The following is an 18,085-nucleotide window of genomic DNA, read 5'->3' as shown; positions in this document are numbered from 1 at the left end:
TGGAGGTGTGTTGGGTCATTGTCCTATTGAGAAATAAATTATAGTTCCACTAAGCGCAAACCAGATGGGATGGCCTATCGCTGCAGAATGCAATGGTAGCCATGCTGTTTAAGTGTGCTTTGAATTCTAAATAAATCACTGACAGTGTCACTAGCAAAGCACCCCCACACCTCCTCCTCCATGCTTCACAATAAACAAGTCAATGACACAGTAGAAAAAAAAGAAAGTCTATATACAGTGTGTGCAAAAGGCATGAGGAAGTAGGCAATAAATAGGCCATAGGAGCAAATAATTACAATTTAGCAGATTAACACGAGTGATAAATGAGCATATGATGATGTGCAAGTAGAGATACTGGTGTGCAAAAGAGCAGAAAAGTAAATCAAATAAAAACAGTATGGGGATGAGGTAGGTAGATTGGGTGGGCAATTTATAGATGGACTATGTACAGCTGCAATCTGAGGTGCACTTAACTCTAATGAACTTATCCACTGCAGAGGTAACTCTGGGTCTTCCTTTTCTGTGGCAGTCCTCATGAGAGACAGTTTCATCATTGCGCTTGATGTTTTTTTCGACTGCACTTGAAGAAAATGTCTTAAAGTAATGATGGACTGTTGTTTCTCTTTGCTTATTTGAACTGTTCTTGACATAATATGGACTTGGTCTTTTACCAAATAGAGATATCTTGCATACCAACCCTACCTTGTCACAACAGAACTGATTGGCTCAAATGCATTAAGAAGGAAAGAAATTCCACAAATTAACTTTCAACAAGGCACAACTGTTAATTGAAATGCATTCCAGGTAACTACCTCATGAAGCTGGTTGAGAGAATGCCAAGAGTGTGCAAAGCTGTCATCAAGGCAAAGGGTGGCTACTTTGAAGAATCTGTTTAACAATTTGTTTAACACTTTTTTGGTTACTACTTACATTTACATTACATTTACATTTAAGTCATTTAGCAGACGCTCTTATCCAGAGCGACTTACAAAATGGTGCATTCACCTTATGATATCCAGTGGAACAACCACTTTACAATAGTGCATCTAAATATTTTAAGGGGGGGGGTTAGAAGGATTACTTAATCCTATCCTAGGTATTCCTTAAAGAGGTGGGGTTTCAGGTGTCTCCGGAAGGTGGTGATTGACTCCGCTGTCCTGGCGTCGTGAGGGAGCTTGTTCCACCATTGGGGTGCCAGAGACTTGACTATATGTGTTATTTCATAGTTTTGATGTCTTCACTATTATTCTACAAAGTAGAAAATAGTAAAAGTAAAGAAAAACCCTTGAATGAGTCGGTATGTCCAAACTTTTGACTGGCACTGTATGTTATGTAGGAAAAAGTAAAGTTGTCATCCAGTTGGCTTTGATAAAAGTTCTAATATCCTCGCCTACATGGAAATTCCGTAAGAGTGTGTATGGCAACTATATGATAGTCCAACGCATTCTGACCCTTATCAATACTTTTTTTTAACTGTAGGTGCCAGTGAGAATGACATAAGAAAGTAGTCCTGTACAGCAGTGGATTTGAGTTTTAAAAAGGCTTTGAAAGATTGTCATTTACACTTCAAAATGAAAGACTTGAATTTCCCTAACGGAAAATGTATCAACTCCTACAAAATGTAAATTAATCATAATCAACATAATAATTCACATTTCCTGTTGCTGTAGAATTATTTTCCTGCTGTAGCAAACTGTCTCAAATTAAGATCCTACATCTGTAGATGTCCTTCTCACTCCTTAGTCACAAACAATGATACACTCTCTGACACACAATATTGCACAGTAATACACATAACTTTAACATTGAATATTTTAATGTTGTTAGGTTGCCCTTGTAGAGATGATATATTATAGTAATCAATGGAACATGTGAAGGGTACAGGTGTAGGATCTTAATCATCCTGTTGCAGGATAACTTTTCTACAATTCATGAAATGTAAAACTTGTGTGTGACAGTGATGGGACAGATGCTGCTGGACTAGCCTACCTGGTTAAATAAAGGTGAAAAAAATGTGCAGCCTGTAGAGAGGAGACTGTGTGAATCAAGCCTTCATGGTCAAATTGCTGCAAAGAAACTACTACTAAAGGACACCAATAATAAGAAGAGACTTGCTTGGGCCAAGAAACACGAGCAATGGACATTAGACAGGTGGAAATCTGTCCTTTGGTCTGATGAGTCCAGCAGCACTTAGTCTCCCATCCAGGGACCACCATGCATCCCACAGAGGCAAGCCAGCAGTATGCTGCGTACATACCATTATGATTGCCCTTCTTTTGTATTATTATGATAGTATATGCCATTTTGCAGACTTTTAGCCAAAGTGACTAACAGTCATGTCTGCATACATTTTTAACCTATGGGTGGTCCCGGATATCAAACCCACTATTCTGGCATTGCAGGAGCCATTCTCTACCAACTGAGCTACAGCAAGTTAATCAATTAATGTCATCATTCCCTTAGTGAATGTGGGTCGGCGCTGCTGAGGAAGGATCAAACCCCTGTCTGGTGTATGATTGAAACTCTCATGACACTTGTCTACAGGAGAACACGGCACAGGCTTGCAGCAGAACTTTTACGTCTGGTGTGCTAGCTAGCTAATCCACACTATTCCATCGACACCACTCTCTAAGACTGCCATGCTTCTACAAACATCAATGGCTCCTCTTCCCTTTCATTGAGTGGAACAAACGCTGTTGTAGTCACTCATCCTCTATACTGGGTTCTAACTGCAGCTGGAAAGAGACTGCCGTTCATTCACTTGAGATCCAAGGAAATAAGGCTTATGAGATCAAACAAAAATATTTGTTTTGGGGGGAAAAAAACTGGGTAGATTCACAGTAAATTACTGTGACATTGGGCAAAAAAACATCTCATAAAAATCCATGATGTAGCACCCTTCCCAAAAATACTGATTTATCCACACTAGCAGTGTACTGAAGCACAAAACTGAATGAACAAAACATTAGGTTTTTCCATGACATAGACTGACCAGGTGAATCCAGGTGAAAGCTATGATCCCTTATTAAATCCACTTCAATCAGTGTAGATGAAGGGGAAGAGACAGGTTAAAGAAGGATTTTTAAGCCTTGAGACAATTGAGACATGGACTGTGTATGTGTACCATTCAGATGGTGAATGGGCAAGACAAAATATTTAAGTGCCTTTGAACAGAGTATGGTAGTAGGTGCCAGGTGCACTGGGTTGAGTGTGTCAAGAACTGGAACGCTGCTGTTTTTTTAACGCTCAACCATTTCCCATGTGTATCAAGAATGGACATCCAGACAACTTGACACAACTGTGGGGAGCATTGGAGTCAACATGGGCCAGCATACCTGTGGAACAGTTTCGACACCTTGTAGAGTCCATACCCCAATGAATTGAGGCTGTTCTGAGGGCAAAAGGGGGTGGAACTCAATATTAGGAAGGTGTTACTTATGTTTTGTACACTCAGTGTTTTTGACATATATTCTGTGGTATTCTAGTATGGACGTTGAAACGTAGCCTTATTTTGGGAACATACTTGTTTGGCTTAGCTTAGCATACTAAAGGTAGTTGCTTAGCTTAGCATGCTACATTATGTAGGTTAGCTTAGCGGGCTAAAGACTATTGTTTAGCTTACAGTACTAAAGACTGTTGCTAAGCTTATTGTGCTAAAGGATATTATTTAGCTTAGCATGCTAATGGCTGTTGTTTTGTATCTCCCTTCCTCGTCTAGCCTATCCCCGGCCTCCCATTAGAACCTACTCTTCCCCGTTGGAGACCAGCTCCACCACGCATAGCCAGTAGCCATGGCTGAAGACTTGGACATGCGCAATGAGCTGTCGGATATGCAGCAACGCGCCGACCAGCTTGGAGATGAGGTGAGCAGCACAGCCCCAACCCATGCTACTGTATACCACATTTCCAACAGATTTTTAGACAACTCAAGCCTACACAGAAAATCATTCAAATTTAGGCATATGCAACTACACTTCAAAACCATCTGAAAAGAGCTTAGAATTAAAACATCTGTATGTTTTAGCTATAGAATAAAAACATCTGTATGTTTTAGCTATAGAATGAAAACATCTGTATGTTTTAGCTGTATAATTGAGGAAATCTGAATTCCTCACTCTCCTCTTGACATAAAATCAACTAAAACAGATCCAGTCAAATCCTTCTTGGTTTTTTTTATCTAATACATTTTACAGTATCACACATTGTATCACAATCTAGCCCACTAGATGACTTACTCCTGTCAGCAGCAGCCAGCTCCTGTAGAGGACTAGCAGGGCAGATGCACAGGGAGGGTACTGTAACATGCTGATGGCGCTCCGACTGTGCAATGCCAGGGTCTGTGTGTCAGGTGAAGGGAGGGTCCACCTGGTTCCGTTCTTACATAATAGTGGTGTGTGTGTGTGTGTGTGTGTGTGTGTGTGTGTGTGTGTGTGTGTGTGTGTGTGTGTGTGTGTGTGTGTGTGTGTGTGTGTGTGTGTGTGTGTGTGTGTGTGTGTGTGGATAAGTGTTAGTTTATGTGTGTGCCAGACCTAGGATAATTATAGTTGTAACTATGATTTGTTAATTATTTTGAAGCTGCAAAAGTGGTCTACTCTAATGTTGAATTGATTCCATGTCCCTCATGTAATTAATTCTAGGCTATAGGCTATATTATTATTCATATTGAAGAGCCCTCCAAACCATGTGCTTATGATCATATATTTAGACTAATTCAACTAACTGTTGTAGTTTTTGGTTTTTCATAAAATATTTGGCATCCATCAAATAAGTATATATATATTATTTTATAACTTGCATATATTCAAATACCTTCAAATATTTGGTTTTCTGAGAAGTATTCAAAATACTTAAAAATATTATTTGGTTTTCTGAGACCTGTATTTAATATTTTTTTTAAATTGTTGCCTTTTAGTTGAAACTCTATATAAATTACAATTACCTTGAGTATTTGAAAAGTTGGTATTTTGAAATATTTATTTCTCCTTTATTTAACTAGGCAAGTCAGTTAAGAACGAATTCTTATTTACAATGGCACCCTAACAAAAGGCAAAAGGCCTCCTGCGGGGACAGGGATTAAAAAAAAAAATAATACAAATATAGGACAAAACACACATCATGACAAGAATGGGTGGTTGTAGGAGGAGATGAGAGGCTAATGTGTGCCCGGGCTGTGTCTCCCCCCCTCTCATTCTCCCAGGGGCTCAGCAGTGCAGTGAGCTGCAAGAGGGATGAGATATCACAACTCACACAGAAACCCCACAGCCTCAGTACAGCCTGAGCCTCACAGCCACACACTTAATGTACTCTATTTAGAGAGAAAATTGGAACATGTCGCTATCGTTCGCTAGCTCACTATTCGTATAGGAATAGCTGGCCATCAATTGTAGAGGTTGAGAAGGGTCTGGGAAATTGATCCAAACCATCAAAGCAAACTTTATGCAGTTATTTAAAAACAGGGTTTATATCGCTTTGAATGATACAAAAAATTAGAAGCACTGTTTTAAAAAAAATCTTATTTGAATGAAATCTTGAAATGTATAGTTTCCACAGTATAGTTGTGATGGTTTCTGGGCCTCTAAAGAAAACATATATTATAACTGACTGACTCCCTTTTGCGGGTAGTTACATCAGAGTTCTATGTTCGCCATTCAACCTACTGATACACATTATATTTACATTTTCTTATCAATGGAATATGTATGAAATTACAGATAAATGATTAGCTTTCCAAATGATTATCATGTCGATTGTAGTATCATATTGATTGTATTGGTTATCGATTACAGTGTCTACGTCCCAATTCCAGGAAATTCCATTTCACAAACATAGGGAGTGATGTCTAGACTGAATGGAGCTTTGTGAACCTATATCTCTGTCTTCACTCATATCTGTCATGTCTTCTCATGCTTTCCAATTCTAACTTTCTTCTCCTTTCTGTCCACAGTCGCTCGAGAGCACTCGTCGTATGCTACAGCTGGTGGAAGAGGTAAGAGAAAGACACCATTCATACTTACAGTGTTCACAACGCCAAGCCAGAATACAATGCAAGCTGTGTCACAGCTCTTAGTGTACTGTACACTATCTGCCTCAGAACAGTGCATGGTATTGACATGGGTAAGACATGCACTGTGTGTTCTCACATGTACAGATCTGCCTGGCACAGCATATTCACTGGTGCACATTTTACTCAGAGAGTGTTAAATGTATAACTTTCACAGTGTATGTATGAGTCCCACTAAGACGGTGTTAAAATGAACACTAGAGAGAGAGAGAGAGAGAGAGAGAGAGAGAGAGAGAGAGAGAGAGAGAGAGAGAGAGAGAGAGAGAGAGAGAGAGAGAGAGAGAGAGAGAGAGAGAGAGAGAGAGAGAGAGAGAGAGAGAATATAAATATTGACAGCTGTTGGGGAAGGGCCATGATGTCTCTGATTGGACAGCCTTGTGTTGCATATCTCACAGTCATGTTGATCATCAGTTCGCATCTCTCACCGAACAGCACAGCACCTCCCCGTCAATACTGGAGGAAGAGAGGGGGAGAAAGATACCAGCACCTCGGACATGACAAACAGACGAGCGTCGGTGAAGATAGAGGGAGGGGATGTCTGGCGAAAGGGAAGACTTAAGAGGAGAAAAATAAGGATAGTGGAGAGAGGGAGCTATAAAGGATGAGAGTGAGAGGAATAGAGGGACACATTAGTCAGACTGCTATGATTAAACAGATGATTATGTGTGATAATTGTTCAGCGATAAGAGTGTATCACCACACTGGGTTGGAGCACAGATTCTATTTGATTTGAGTTGTTGTCTCGCTCTCTTTCTATCATCATAACAAATAAGTGAGAACATTTTATTTTTCATGCAAACAAAACTGCATTTCCAAATACATAATGATGGAATCAAGGTGTATCTATCTCCACCTATATGGTTTGCATAAGGTGGTAGTGTTGAGCAGAGCTGTAGGGTTCAGTTCAGTGCAGTATGGGGATCGTGTTTGATTAGAACCCCCTGGGAGTCATTTTTTACTACTTTGGGATTTCTCTGGGAACCGGAATGGTAATTTACAGTATAAATTATAGGGTGGCAGGTAGCATAGCGGTTAAGATTGTTGGCCCAATAACCAAAAGGTTGCTGGTTCAAATCCCCTAATTGCTCTGGATAGGAGTGTCTACTAAATTACCAAAAAATGTAACAAATATTTATACACTGCAGTGGCTGCTTATTGCTCGCCCCAAACATTGATGCTCTCGTATTCCTATACGAATATGCTAATGTTCTCAGGCTGTTACGATTTGGGCAATGTTACCCCTATTGTGAGATTTTTTTGTTGAGCAAATCACAAGACCTTGATCTAACTTTGTCTAAAGCGGGAGGTGTTTTTTTTCTGATGGTGCCATCCTGTTTTTCTATCATGTTGCCTTGCCCTCTAATCTCCAATCTATATGGCTTCTGTATACTCCCTTACTGATCCTACCTCTCTCTTTCTCTCCTTCCTTTCATCCCTTCCTTCCTCACCTTCATCCCTTCCTTCTTCCTTTCATCCCTTCCTTCTTCTCCACGGTTATTCGGGGTGTAGAGTAAAGATGCTGGTATCAGGACTTTGGTTATGTTGGACGAGCAAGGAGGTAAGTGTTGGATGTCTTCTGGAAGGGAAAACCAATGGGACTTTATGTCCCGCCTTGCATCTGATGTTTTGCTATGAATAACTTAACAGTGCATGCTTTGAAGTGGTTAGCTAGAATGACAGATTCTGCTTTATATTTCAACTTGAGTTATTTTTAAGTGCTTTGTACATTGAAATAGACAGATATATGGATGAAGGTACAAAAACACTTAAATAGCTATATTTTAGAAACCCATGTAAACAAACAGAGATATTCTTGATGATTTAATTGTTTCCTGTGCACTTGCTCGTGTCCATTAAGTGGCCAATCCCCCCCCCCCCAAAAAAATAATATACCGTAATTTCCGGACTATTAAGCGCACCTGAATATAAGCCGCACCCACTGAATTAAAAAAAAAGTATTATTTTGAACATAAATAAGCCGCACATGTCTATAAGCCGCAGGTGCCTACCGGTACATTGAAACAAATGAACTTTACACAGGCTTTAACGAAACACGGCTTGTAACAAAAATAAATAGGCTATAACGAAACACGGCTTGTAACAAAAATAAATAGGCTTTAACGAAACACGGCTTGTAACAAAAAATAAAAAATTAGCAGTAAGCTTTAGTTGTCTTTTTGCACTGAATCAATTCCTCACGCTGCTGTTTCCAATGTCTTATCATCGACTCATTAAGACCAAGCTCCCGTGCAGCTGCTCTATTTCCTTTTCCAACAGCCAGATCAATCGCCTTCAACTTGAAAGCTGCATCATATGCATTTCTCCGTGTCTTTGTCATGATGAGGGTGACAAAATGACTACCGTAATCAGAATGATTGGAAGTTTGAGAGCGCTCGATTTAATCTAAACAGTAAACAAAAAAGTTGTTTAACCTTAACCCGTTCGGCAATTTCATTGGTCTAATGAAACCTTCATGCCGCCAAAAAACTGAGCATGTCACAGAATGTGTTTTTTTGGAGAAAATAAAATTGAAAGCGGGAAAAATCTATATATTAGCCGCGTTTAAGCCGCGAGGTTCAAAGCCTGGGAAAAAAGTTGCGGCTTATAGGCCGGAATTTACGGTAGACATGATTTACACCTGATAATGACCAATAACAAATGTTATTTAGAGAAAATAATGACAGGGCCTAAACCCTGGCATTACTACTGGTTTGTTGTGCTTGGAGGGATTGATTAGAGGACATAATTGTCTTGCCGGAAGGCATTAGCCTCAATCCAGTCTTCTGATTGGCTGATGAGACTGCAGTAATCAGTTCCTTTTGGGGAAATCCTCCTGACCGAGGATCTTAATTACACTCTCAAAGTCATCTGCTCATTCCTCTATCATCATCCCTCTATCATCCCTCTATCCACTCGTCCCTTCCTTCTGCAGTCCATCCGTCCAGCGCTACCTCCACGAAGCCAATTTAGACTCCTGGCTGGTCGCTGAGGTGGCTGTAAGCCTGTTTAGCTGCTCTCTGACTTCTGCTTATTGACGGTGCCGTAGTGGAGAAGCCTGGACTGGTGCAGTACACACGGCTTGAATCAGTCACAGAATTAAATAAATGAAAAAGGGACGAAAAATATAGGGTTTGTGAACAAATGTTCTACTAGCAAAGAAATGGATTATGTTGATACTGAGCGAAAAAAATACCCGTTCAGCATCACCTTATTTCCATTTGACGTTCCTCTTAGTTGCCGCTGTTCAAGTAAAGGTCACATGACTTAGTTGTTTCTACAGTACGTGTGTATAAAAGCATGCCGGGGATTTTTACAAAGGTGGACATTATCAATTGGCTTAGCCTTGACTGCATTCCTGACCTACTCTACTCTACTTTCCAACCTCACCCTACTATAACACATGCTGCACGTAATTCATACGCAACCTCCTAAACCACAACATCAGAGTTGTCCATCCACCCACCTACCTACCCGGTATCCTTAATCCCCTCCCACACATTTTGCTTTCAATTCATTCACTGCAGGGAATTAATTGAAATGCAATTTATAAGTTGAAAAATCCTCATATAAAAGATGTTCCATTTTAATTCATGATAAACTTTCTGATGAATTGCCTGTATTGATAACTGAATTGACCCCAACCCTGCACGACATCACACTAATAAGATCCATCCACCTACCATGTTCATGCCTTGACCCAATGTCCACACTGCCCATGAACGGCTCATCTCCTAGGGGAATGATACTGTAGTATAGGATCGCTAGGATTTCAGATTTGCCCCAGGTTTCCGTGATGCTACAGCCATGGAAAACCATTGATGATGATATCTTTAGATAAAAATAAAAAAATCCCTAATAAACCACAAATATTTTGTTTTGCGTACTTTTCAACACTAAAAGGCTTCTGTAAAATGAAATTCAAAAGAATATATTGAAACTGACAGTCTCAGTCTTAACTATATTCAGTACCCAGTACTCTCTGGCGTGAAGATGCATGCACTCAACAGAAACTCATATAGATTATATCATATTGTACACAGCTCAGTGCTGCTCATGACTCATATCTTTCTGTCAAATAGTCAATAAAATTCATTCCACTACTGTCATCCCTTTGTCCTAACCAGAACAACTCGATCGTGTTGAAGATGGCATGAACCATATCAACCAAGACATGAAGGAGGCCGAGAAAAGTTTAAAAGATTTAGGGAAATGCTGTGGTCTTATCATATGTCCCTGTAACAAGTAGGTACTGACCCAACGAGCCCAAAGGTTCTTCACTTGTGGTGGCGTCCATTTTGTTCCCCTTTCGTCACAGTGAGTGTCTGAATCTGTTGTCTTCTCTTCTTTGTCTTCTCTCCTCCTTCCTTCCTTTCTTTCCTTTCCTTTCCTTTCCTTTCCTTTTTCTTCTCACGTGCTTCGTTCTGTGGGGGATAAATTACTTGTGTTTAATCAGAGCAACTGGAGCGCATCGAAGAGGGAATGGACCAAATCAATAAGGACATGAAGGATGCAGAAAAGAATTTGAACGATCTAGGAAAATTCTGTGGTATTTGCTCCTGCCCATGTAACAAGTAGGTGATGCTTGCCTGCCTGCCTGCCTGCCATTAACCAAGGTAGAAGTGACATTATAGTGGCCAGTAGTGCGTCTGCTCAAGCTCTAACCAGACTGACTCCTCCCCTCAATCCTCTGATCCTCTCGTAAGACATCTTGACACACACTCACACATACACATACAGTACCAGTCAAAAGTTTGGACACACCTACTCATTCCAGGATTTTCTTTATGGCTACTATTTTTGACATTGTAGAATAATAGTGAAGACATCAAAACAATGAAATAACACATATGGAATTGTGTAGTAACCAACAAAGTGTTACACTTATTTTATATTTGAGATTCTTCAAAGTAGCCACCATTTGCCAAGATGTCAGCTATGCACACTCTTGGCATTCTCTCATCCAGCTTCATGAGGTACCTGGAATGCATTTCAATTAACAGGTGTGCCTTGTTAAAAGTTAATTTGTGGAATTTCTTTACTTCTTAATGCATTTGAGCCAATCAGCTGAAGATATCCCTATTTGGTAAAAGACCAATTCCATATTTTGGCAAGAGCAGCTCAAATAAGCAAAGAGAAACAACAGTCCATCATTACTCTAACACATGAAGGTCATTCAATCCGAATGAATGAACTTTGAAGGTTTCTTAATGTGCAGTCGCAAAAACCATGAAGCGCTATGATGAAACTGGCTCTAATGAAGACCGCCACAGGAAAGGAAGACCCAGAGTTACCTTTGCTGCAGAGGATACGTTCATTAGAGTTACCAGCCTCAGAAATCGGCAATTAACTGCACCTCAAATTGCAGCCCAAATAGATGCTTTGCAGAGTTCAAGTAACAGACGTATCTCAACATCATCTGTTCAGAGGAGACTGCGTGAATCAGGCCTTCGTGGTCGAATTCCTGCAAAGAAACCACTACTAAAGGACACCAATAAGAATAAGAGACTCGTTTGGGCCAAGAAACACGAGCAATGGACATTAGACTGGTGGAAATCTGTCCTTTGGTCTGATGAGTCCAAATATGAGATTTTTGTGAGACGAAGAGTGAGACGCAGACTACGTCTTTGTGAGATGTAGAGTAGGTGAATGGATTATATCCGCACGTGTGGTTCCCAACGTGAAGCATGGAGGAGGAGGTGTGATGGTGTGGGGGTGCTTTGCTGGTGACACTATCTGTGATTTATTTCGAATTTAAGGCACAATTAACCAGCATGGCTAACACAGCATTCTGCAGCGATACGCCATCCCATCTGGTTTGCACTTAGTGGGACTATAATTTGTTTTCAACAGGACAATAACCCAACACACCTCCAGGCTGACAAAGAAGGAGAGTGTTGGGGTGCTGCATCAAATGACCTGGCCTCCACGATCACCCTACCTCAACCCAATTCAGATGGTTTGGGATGAGTTGGACCGCAGAGTGGATGAAAAGCAGCCAACAAGTGCTCAGCATACCTCATGAAGCTGGTTGAGAGAATGCCAAGAGTGTGCAAAGCTGTCATCAAGGCAAAGTATGGCTACTTTGAAGAATCTAAAATCTATTTTGATTTGTATAACACTTTTTTGGTTACTAGATGATTCCATATGTGTTATTTCATAGTTTTGATGTCTTCACTATTATTCTACAATGTAGAAAAACCCTTGAATGAGTAGGTGTGTCAAAACTTTTGACTGGTAATGTATGTGCACACATACACACAAGACTTGATGTCACACACACGTTCTGCACGCACACACACACACACACATGCACACACAGACAGTGGTGACTGACAGGAGCCTCAGGTCCTCCTGGGTCTCACTCTGGTAATTCTCCGGACAGGCCTCTAGACATTTCCCAGAATATTTTGTGGAATCCGCAGACTCGACTCAGGAGCTCTCCACAGGCCTATCTGTCACAGCCAACAATCAACAAAGGTGTGAGAACAGTGTATGGAGATATTCAACCCCTTAACAATGCAGTGTTAGCTTATACAGCATGTAGAGTATATTGGAGTTCCCCTCAACAGCATAATAGCCAAGCTGAATACTGCCCACAAATGTCCAAACACTTGCTGTCCCTAACTATTAATGCTAGACAAACAGGACAGACTTTCTATGGCCCCTGAACACACCAACCTACCAAAAGTCTTGAATCCTATACATCAACAAACCAAAATCTCCTCCACGTAGATCAGACCAAAACTCATCAGCAGGAGCTTCTCCAGGCACCCTCCTCCAAGCACCCTTCTCCAAGCACCCTTCTCCAAGAACCCTTCTCCAAATACCATATTCTAAGTACCATTCTCCAAGCTCCCTTCTCCAAGAGCCCTTCTCGTCCAAGCAAACGTATCGTCAGCACGCTTACATAACAGTCCGAGTGTATAGAACAGCACCATTCTCCTCCCTCCTCTTGCCAGACTATCAAAGCCACTGTAGCCACTATTACTTTCATAGCCACTATTGTTACTATTACTTTCTTAGCCACTATAGTTACTATTACTTTCATAGCCACTATAGTTACTATTACTTTCATAGTCACTATAGTTTCTATTTTTGCCACTATAAGATTCCAGGACTGCTTGTCACTTTTCCTCGTCTGCATGTAAATACCACATGGTCAGACACCCAAATAACCTGAGATCTGCAGAATAGATTAGTAATTGCACGTCATGCAGACAGATCTCTGTCTCTCTCCCTGCAACTGTGAACTCTGCACACCCAACCCACAAATGACTACTGACCGGAATGACTGGAGAGCATGTCCATTGAATGCCATGCATGCTGATAATGCAACTCATATTAATGGTATACATGTTGAAAGAATTATGCTGATGATGTTCATGATGAACTCCTGTTATTTGTCATATAATTGAATGCTAAATTGGGTCCCATTAATTTGCCACTATTATGGTAGTGACTGGAAAAATGAGAATAAGGGATAATCAATAATTGTGATAATTATAATAAACATAAAATAACATTCCTTTTTAATCAAATCAAATGCTATTGGTCACATATACGTGTTTAGCAGATGTTATTGCGGGTGTATTGTGTTTCTAGCTCTGACAGTACAGTAATATCTAAGAAGTAATATCTAATAACTGTCACAGTAGTCTTCATGAATGGACCAATACGCAGCAGGTACGTGAATGCTCATCTTGATTTTTAATTATTTTCAAAACGAACATACAAAACACAAAAAACGAACACTCGACAAATAAACAGTCTGGTAAGGCACAAGGCTATACACAGAATAATCACCCACAAATCACACATACAAACACACCCTAATATATGGAACTCTCAATCAAAGGCAGATAGACAACACCTGCCTTCAACTGAGAGTCCCAACCCCAATCAACCAAACATAGAAACACACAACCTAGACTAACCATAGAATTAACTAAACATAAACCAAAACCCGGAATTACTAAATCAAACACCCTTTACACAAACACACCACCCCGAACCACATAAAACAAATACCCCCTGCCACGCCCTGACCAAACTACAAAACAATTAACCTTATATACTGGCCAGGACGTGACAGTACCCCCCCCTTAAAGGTGCTACCCCAGAAGCACCTTAACAAAAAATAACCCCAAGCAACACCAACAAAGTCCCCTTTTCTAAAGGGAGGGAAGGGAGGGTGGCTGCCGTCAACGACGGCACTGTGCTACACCCCCCCTCCCCAACCCACCTATTTCTGGAGGTGGCTCTGGCTCCGGCCGTTCCAGGCTGTCGGGCCACTCTGGCATCGCCGAGGGGCAGTCGGACCAGTCTGGCAATTCGGGACAGTCTGGGCAGTCTGGCAATTCGGGACAGTCTGGGCAGTCTGGCAATTCGGGACAGTCTGGGCAGTCTGGCAATTCGGGACAGTCTGGGCAGTCTGGCAATTCGGGACAGTCTGGGCAGTCTGGCAATTCGGGACAGTCTGGGCAGTCTGGCAATTCGGGACAGTCTGGGCAGTCTGGCCACTCCGGCAGTTCAGGGCAGTCTGGCCACTCCGGCAGTTCAGGGCAGTCTGGCCACTCCGGCAGTTCAGGGCAGTCTGGCCACTCCGGCAGTTCAGGGCAGTCTGGCCACTCCGGCAGTTCAGGGCAGTCTGGCCACTCCGGCAGTTCAGGGCAGTCTGGCCACTCCGGCAGTTCAGGGCAGTCTGGCCACTCCGGCAGTTCAGGGCAGTCTGGCCACTCCGGCAGTTCAGGGCAGTCTGGCCACTCCGGCAGTTCAGGGCAGTCTGGCCACTCCGGCAGTTCAGGGCAGTCTGGCCACTCCGGCAGTTCAGGGCAGTCTGGCCACTCCGGCAGTTCAGGGCAGTCTGGCCACTCCGGCAGTTCAGCGCAGTCTGGCCACTCCGGCAGTTCAGCGCAGTCTGGCCACTCCGGCAGTTCAGCGCAGTCTGGCCACTCCGGCAGTTCAGCGCAGTCTGGCCACTCCGGCAGTTCAGCGCAGTCTGGCCACTCCGGCAGTTCAGCGCAGTCTGGCCACTCCGGCAGTTCAGCGCAGTCTGGCCACTCCGGCAGTTCAGCGCAGTCTGGCCACTCCGGCAGTTCAGCGCAGTCTGGCCACTCCGGCAGTTCAGCGCAGTCTGACCTCTCTGACGACTGTTGACTGGCGGGCAGCTCTGACGATGACTGTTGACTGGCGGGCAGCTCTGAAGATGACTGTTGACTGGCGGGCAGCTCTGAAGATGACTGTTGACTGGCGGGCAGCTCTGACGATGACTGTTGACTGGCGGGCAGCTCTGACGATGACTGTTGACTGGCGGGCAGCTCTGACGATGACTGTTGACTGGCGGGCAGCTCTGACGATGACTGTTGACTGGCGGGCAGCTCTGACGATGACTGTTGACTGGCGGGCAGCTCTGACGATGACTGTTGACTGGCGGGCAGCTCTGACGATGACTGTTGACTGGCGGGCAGCTCTGACGATGACTGTTGACTGGCGGGCAGCTCTGACGATGACTGTTGACTGGCGGGCAGCTCTGACGATGACTGTTGACTGGCGGGCAGCTCTGACGATGACTGTTGACTGGCGGGCAGCTCTGACGATGACTGTTGACTGGCGGGCAGCTCTGACGATGACTGTTGACTGGCGGGCAGCTCTGACGATGACTGTTGACTGGCGGGCAGCTCTGACGATGACTGTTGACTGGCGGGCAGCTCTGACGATGACTGTTGACTGGCGGGCAGCTCTGACGATGACTGTTGACTGGCGGGCAGCTCTGACGATGACTGTTGACTGGCGGGCAGCTCTGACGATGACTGTTGACTGGCGGGCAGCTCTGACGATGACTGTTGACTGGCGGGCAGCTCTGACGATGACTGTTGACTGGCGGGCAGCTCTGACGATGACTGTTGACTGGCGGGCAGCTCTGATGATGACTGTTGACTGGCGGGCAGCTCTGATGAAGACTGTTGACTGGCGAGGCTGGGTTGACGCACTTGTAGCCTGGTGCGTGGTGCTGGTACTGGGATTACCAGATTATGACACGCACCTCCAGGCTAGTGCGGGGAGCGGGAACAGGACGAGTCGGACTGGGTTGACGCACTTCCGGGTCCGCACGAGAGACAGGAGCTGGAAACCCAGGGCTATGGAGGCGCACAGCCGGTCTAGATCTTACCTCCTGCACAACCCGCCTTGGCTGGATGGAACTAGTAGCCCTGTACGAGCGGGGTGCTCGTACAGGGCAGACTGGGCTGTGCAGGGGCCTGATGGTAGCCGTGCGTAGAGCGGGAGTTGGGTAGCCTGGTCCTCGGAGGCGTACCGGCGACCAGATGCGCTGCGCAGGCATCCTCCTACCAGGCTGGATGCCCGCTCTAGCACGGCACCTGCGAGGGGCTGGAATAACGCGCACCGGACTGTGCGTGCGTATGGGTGAGATAGTGCGCTCCTCAGCGAAACATAGCGCTCTCCACCCCATACGCTCCTCCATATAACCACGAGTAGCTGGCTTCCGGCTCTTCTTACGCCTAGCCAAACTACCCGTGTGCCCCCCCAAAACATTTTCTTGGGGGTGCCTCTCGTGCTTCTCCTTCAGCGCGTACTTGGCCTCGTACCACCGCCTCTCTGCCTTGGCTGCCTCAATTTCCCCCTGCGGGCGTCGATAATCCCCAGCCTGATGCCAGGGTCCGGCCCCGTCCAGAACTTCCTCCCAAGTCCACTTCTCCCGCCAGTCCAACTCGAACTCCGTCTGCTCCTTCCTCTGCTGCTTGGTCCTTTGGTGGTGGGTGATTCTGTCACAGTAGTCTTCATGAATGGACCAATACGCAGCAGGTACGTGAATGCTCATCTTGATTTTTAATTATTTTCAAAACGAACATACAAAACACAAAAAACGAACACTCGACAAATAAACAGTCTGGTAAGGCACAAGGCTATACACAGAATAATCACCCACAAATCACACATACAAACACACCCTAATATATGGAACTCTCAATCAAAGGCAGATAGACAACACCTGCCTTCAACTGAGAGTCCCAACCCCAATCAACCAAACATAGAAACACACAACCTAGACTAACCATAGAATTAACTAAACATAAACCAAAACCCGGAATTACTAAATCAAACACCCTTTACACAAACACACCACCCCGAACCACATAAAACAAATACCCCCTGCCACGCCCTGACCAAACTACAAAACAATTAACCTTATATACTGGCCAGGACGTGACAATAACAGTGCAGTAATGTCTAAGAAGTAATATCTAACAACAGTGCAGTAATATCTAACAAGTAATATCTAACAACAGTGCAGTAATATCTAATAAGTAATATCTAACAACAGTGCAGTAATATCTAACAGTTTCACAACATATACCCAATGCACACAAATCAAAGTAAAGGAATGGAATTAAAAATGTATAAATATATGGACGAGCAATGCCAGAGCGGCATGGACTAAGGTACAGTAGAATAGAATAGAATTATATATACATATGAGATTAGTAGTGCAAAATATATAAACATTATTGAAGTGACTAGTGTTCCATTTATTAAAGAGGCCAGTTATTTCAAGTCTATGTCTATAGGCACAAGCCTCTAATGTGTTAGTGATGGCTATTTAACAGTCTGATGGCCTTGAGATAGAAGCTGTTTTTCAGTCTCTTGGTCCCAGCACTTCGTACAGAAAAACCTCAAAGTGCTTGTATAGGAAGAGAGAGACACAAACAGGTTATAACAGGCAACTAAAACCAAATTATTATTCTGAAAACGAGTGGATACCACGCTGCATTGCCTATGCAGTGGCCTACCACCTCTCCCACAGAGCACTGTGGTAACTGTGTGCCGCCTTCTTCCCATGCAGCCCCAGGGAAGCAGCTCAGATCTAGGTCAGCCAGATCATATATACTGTAGGCAAGATACCCTGTTGACTGAAACCCAGGGCTACATTCGAGATATCTAGATCTATACTGGAGACAAGAACTCGATCCACTGGATTTAACCTGTATTGTAGGTCTCTTTTCTTAT

At 43.5% G+C, this 18,085-nt stretch overlaps 1 protein-coding gene across 2 annotated transcripts in view; it reads left to right on the top strand.

The window, feature by feature from the left end:
- Positions 1-18,085, top strand: part of snap25a (synaptosome associated protein 25a) — a 43,448-nt gene that overhangs the window by 18,357 nt on the left and 7,006 nt on the right. Inside the window, exons 2-5 of one of the 2 annotated variants that reach the window (XM_014144863.2) lie at positions 3,719-3,863; positions 5,945-5,986; positions 7,571-7,619; positions 10,186-10,303. In XM_014144863.2, coding sequence (XP_014000338.1) covers positions 3,792-3,863; positions 5,945-5,986; positions 7,571-7,619; positions 10,186-10,303 — 281 coding nt within the window. In that variant the 5' untranslated portion in view covers positions 3,719-3,791. Of the gene's footprint in view, positions 1-3,718; positions 3,864-5,944; positions 5,987-7,570; positions 7,620-10,185; positions 10,304-10,514; positions 10,633-18,085 lie in introns of both variants that reach the window. The other variant, XM_014144861.2, reaches the window with a different exon arrangement.

This window comes from Salmo salar, chromosome ssa15, assembly GCF_905237065.1.
Source record: "Salmo salar chromosome ssa15, Ssal_v3.1, whole genome shotgun sequence".
Taxonomy (NCBI): domain Eukaryota; kingdom Metazoa; phylum Chordata; class Actinopteri; order Salmoniformes; family Salmonidae; genus Salmo; species Salmo salar.
The sequence above is the reverse complement of the archived record's forward strand: the minus strand, read 5'-3'. Positions and strand labels throughout refer to the sequence as shown.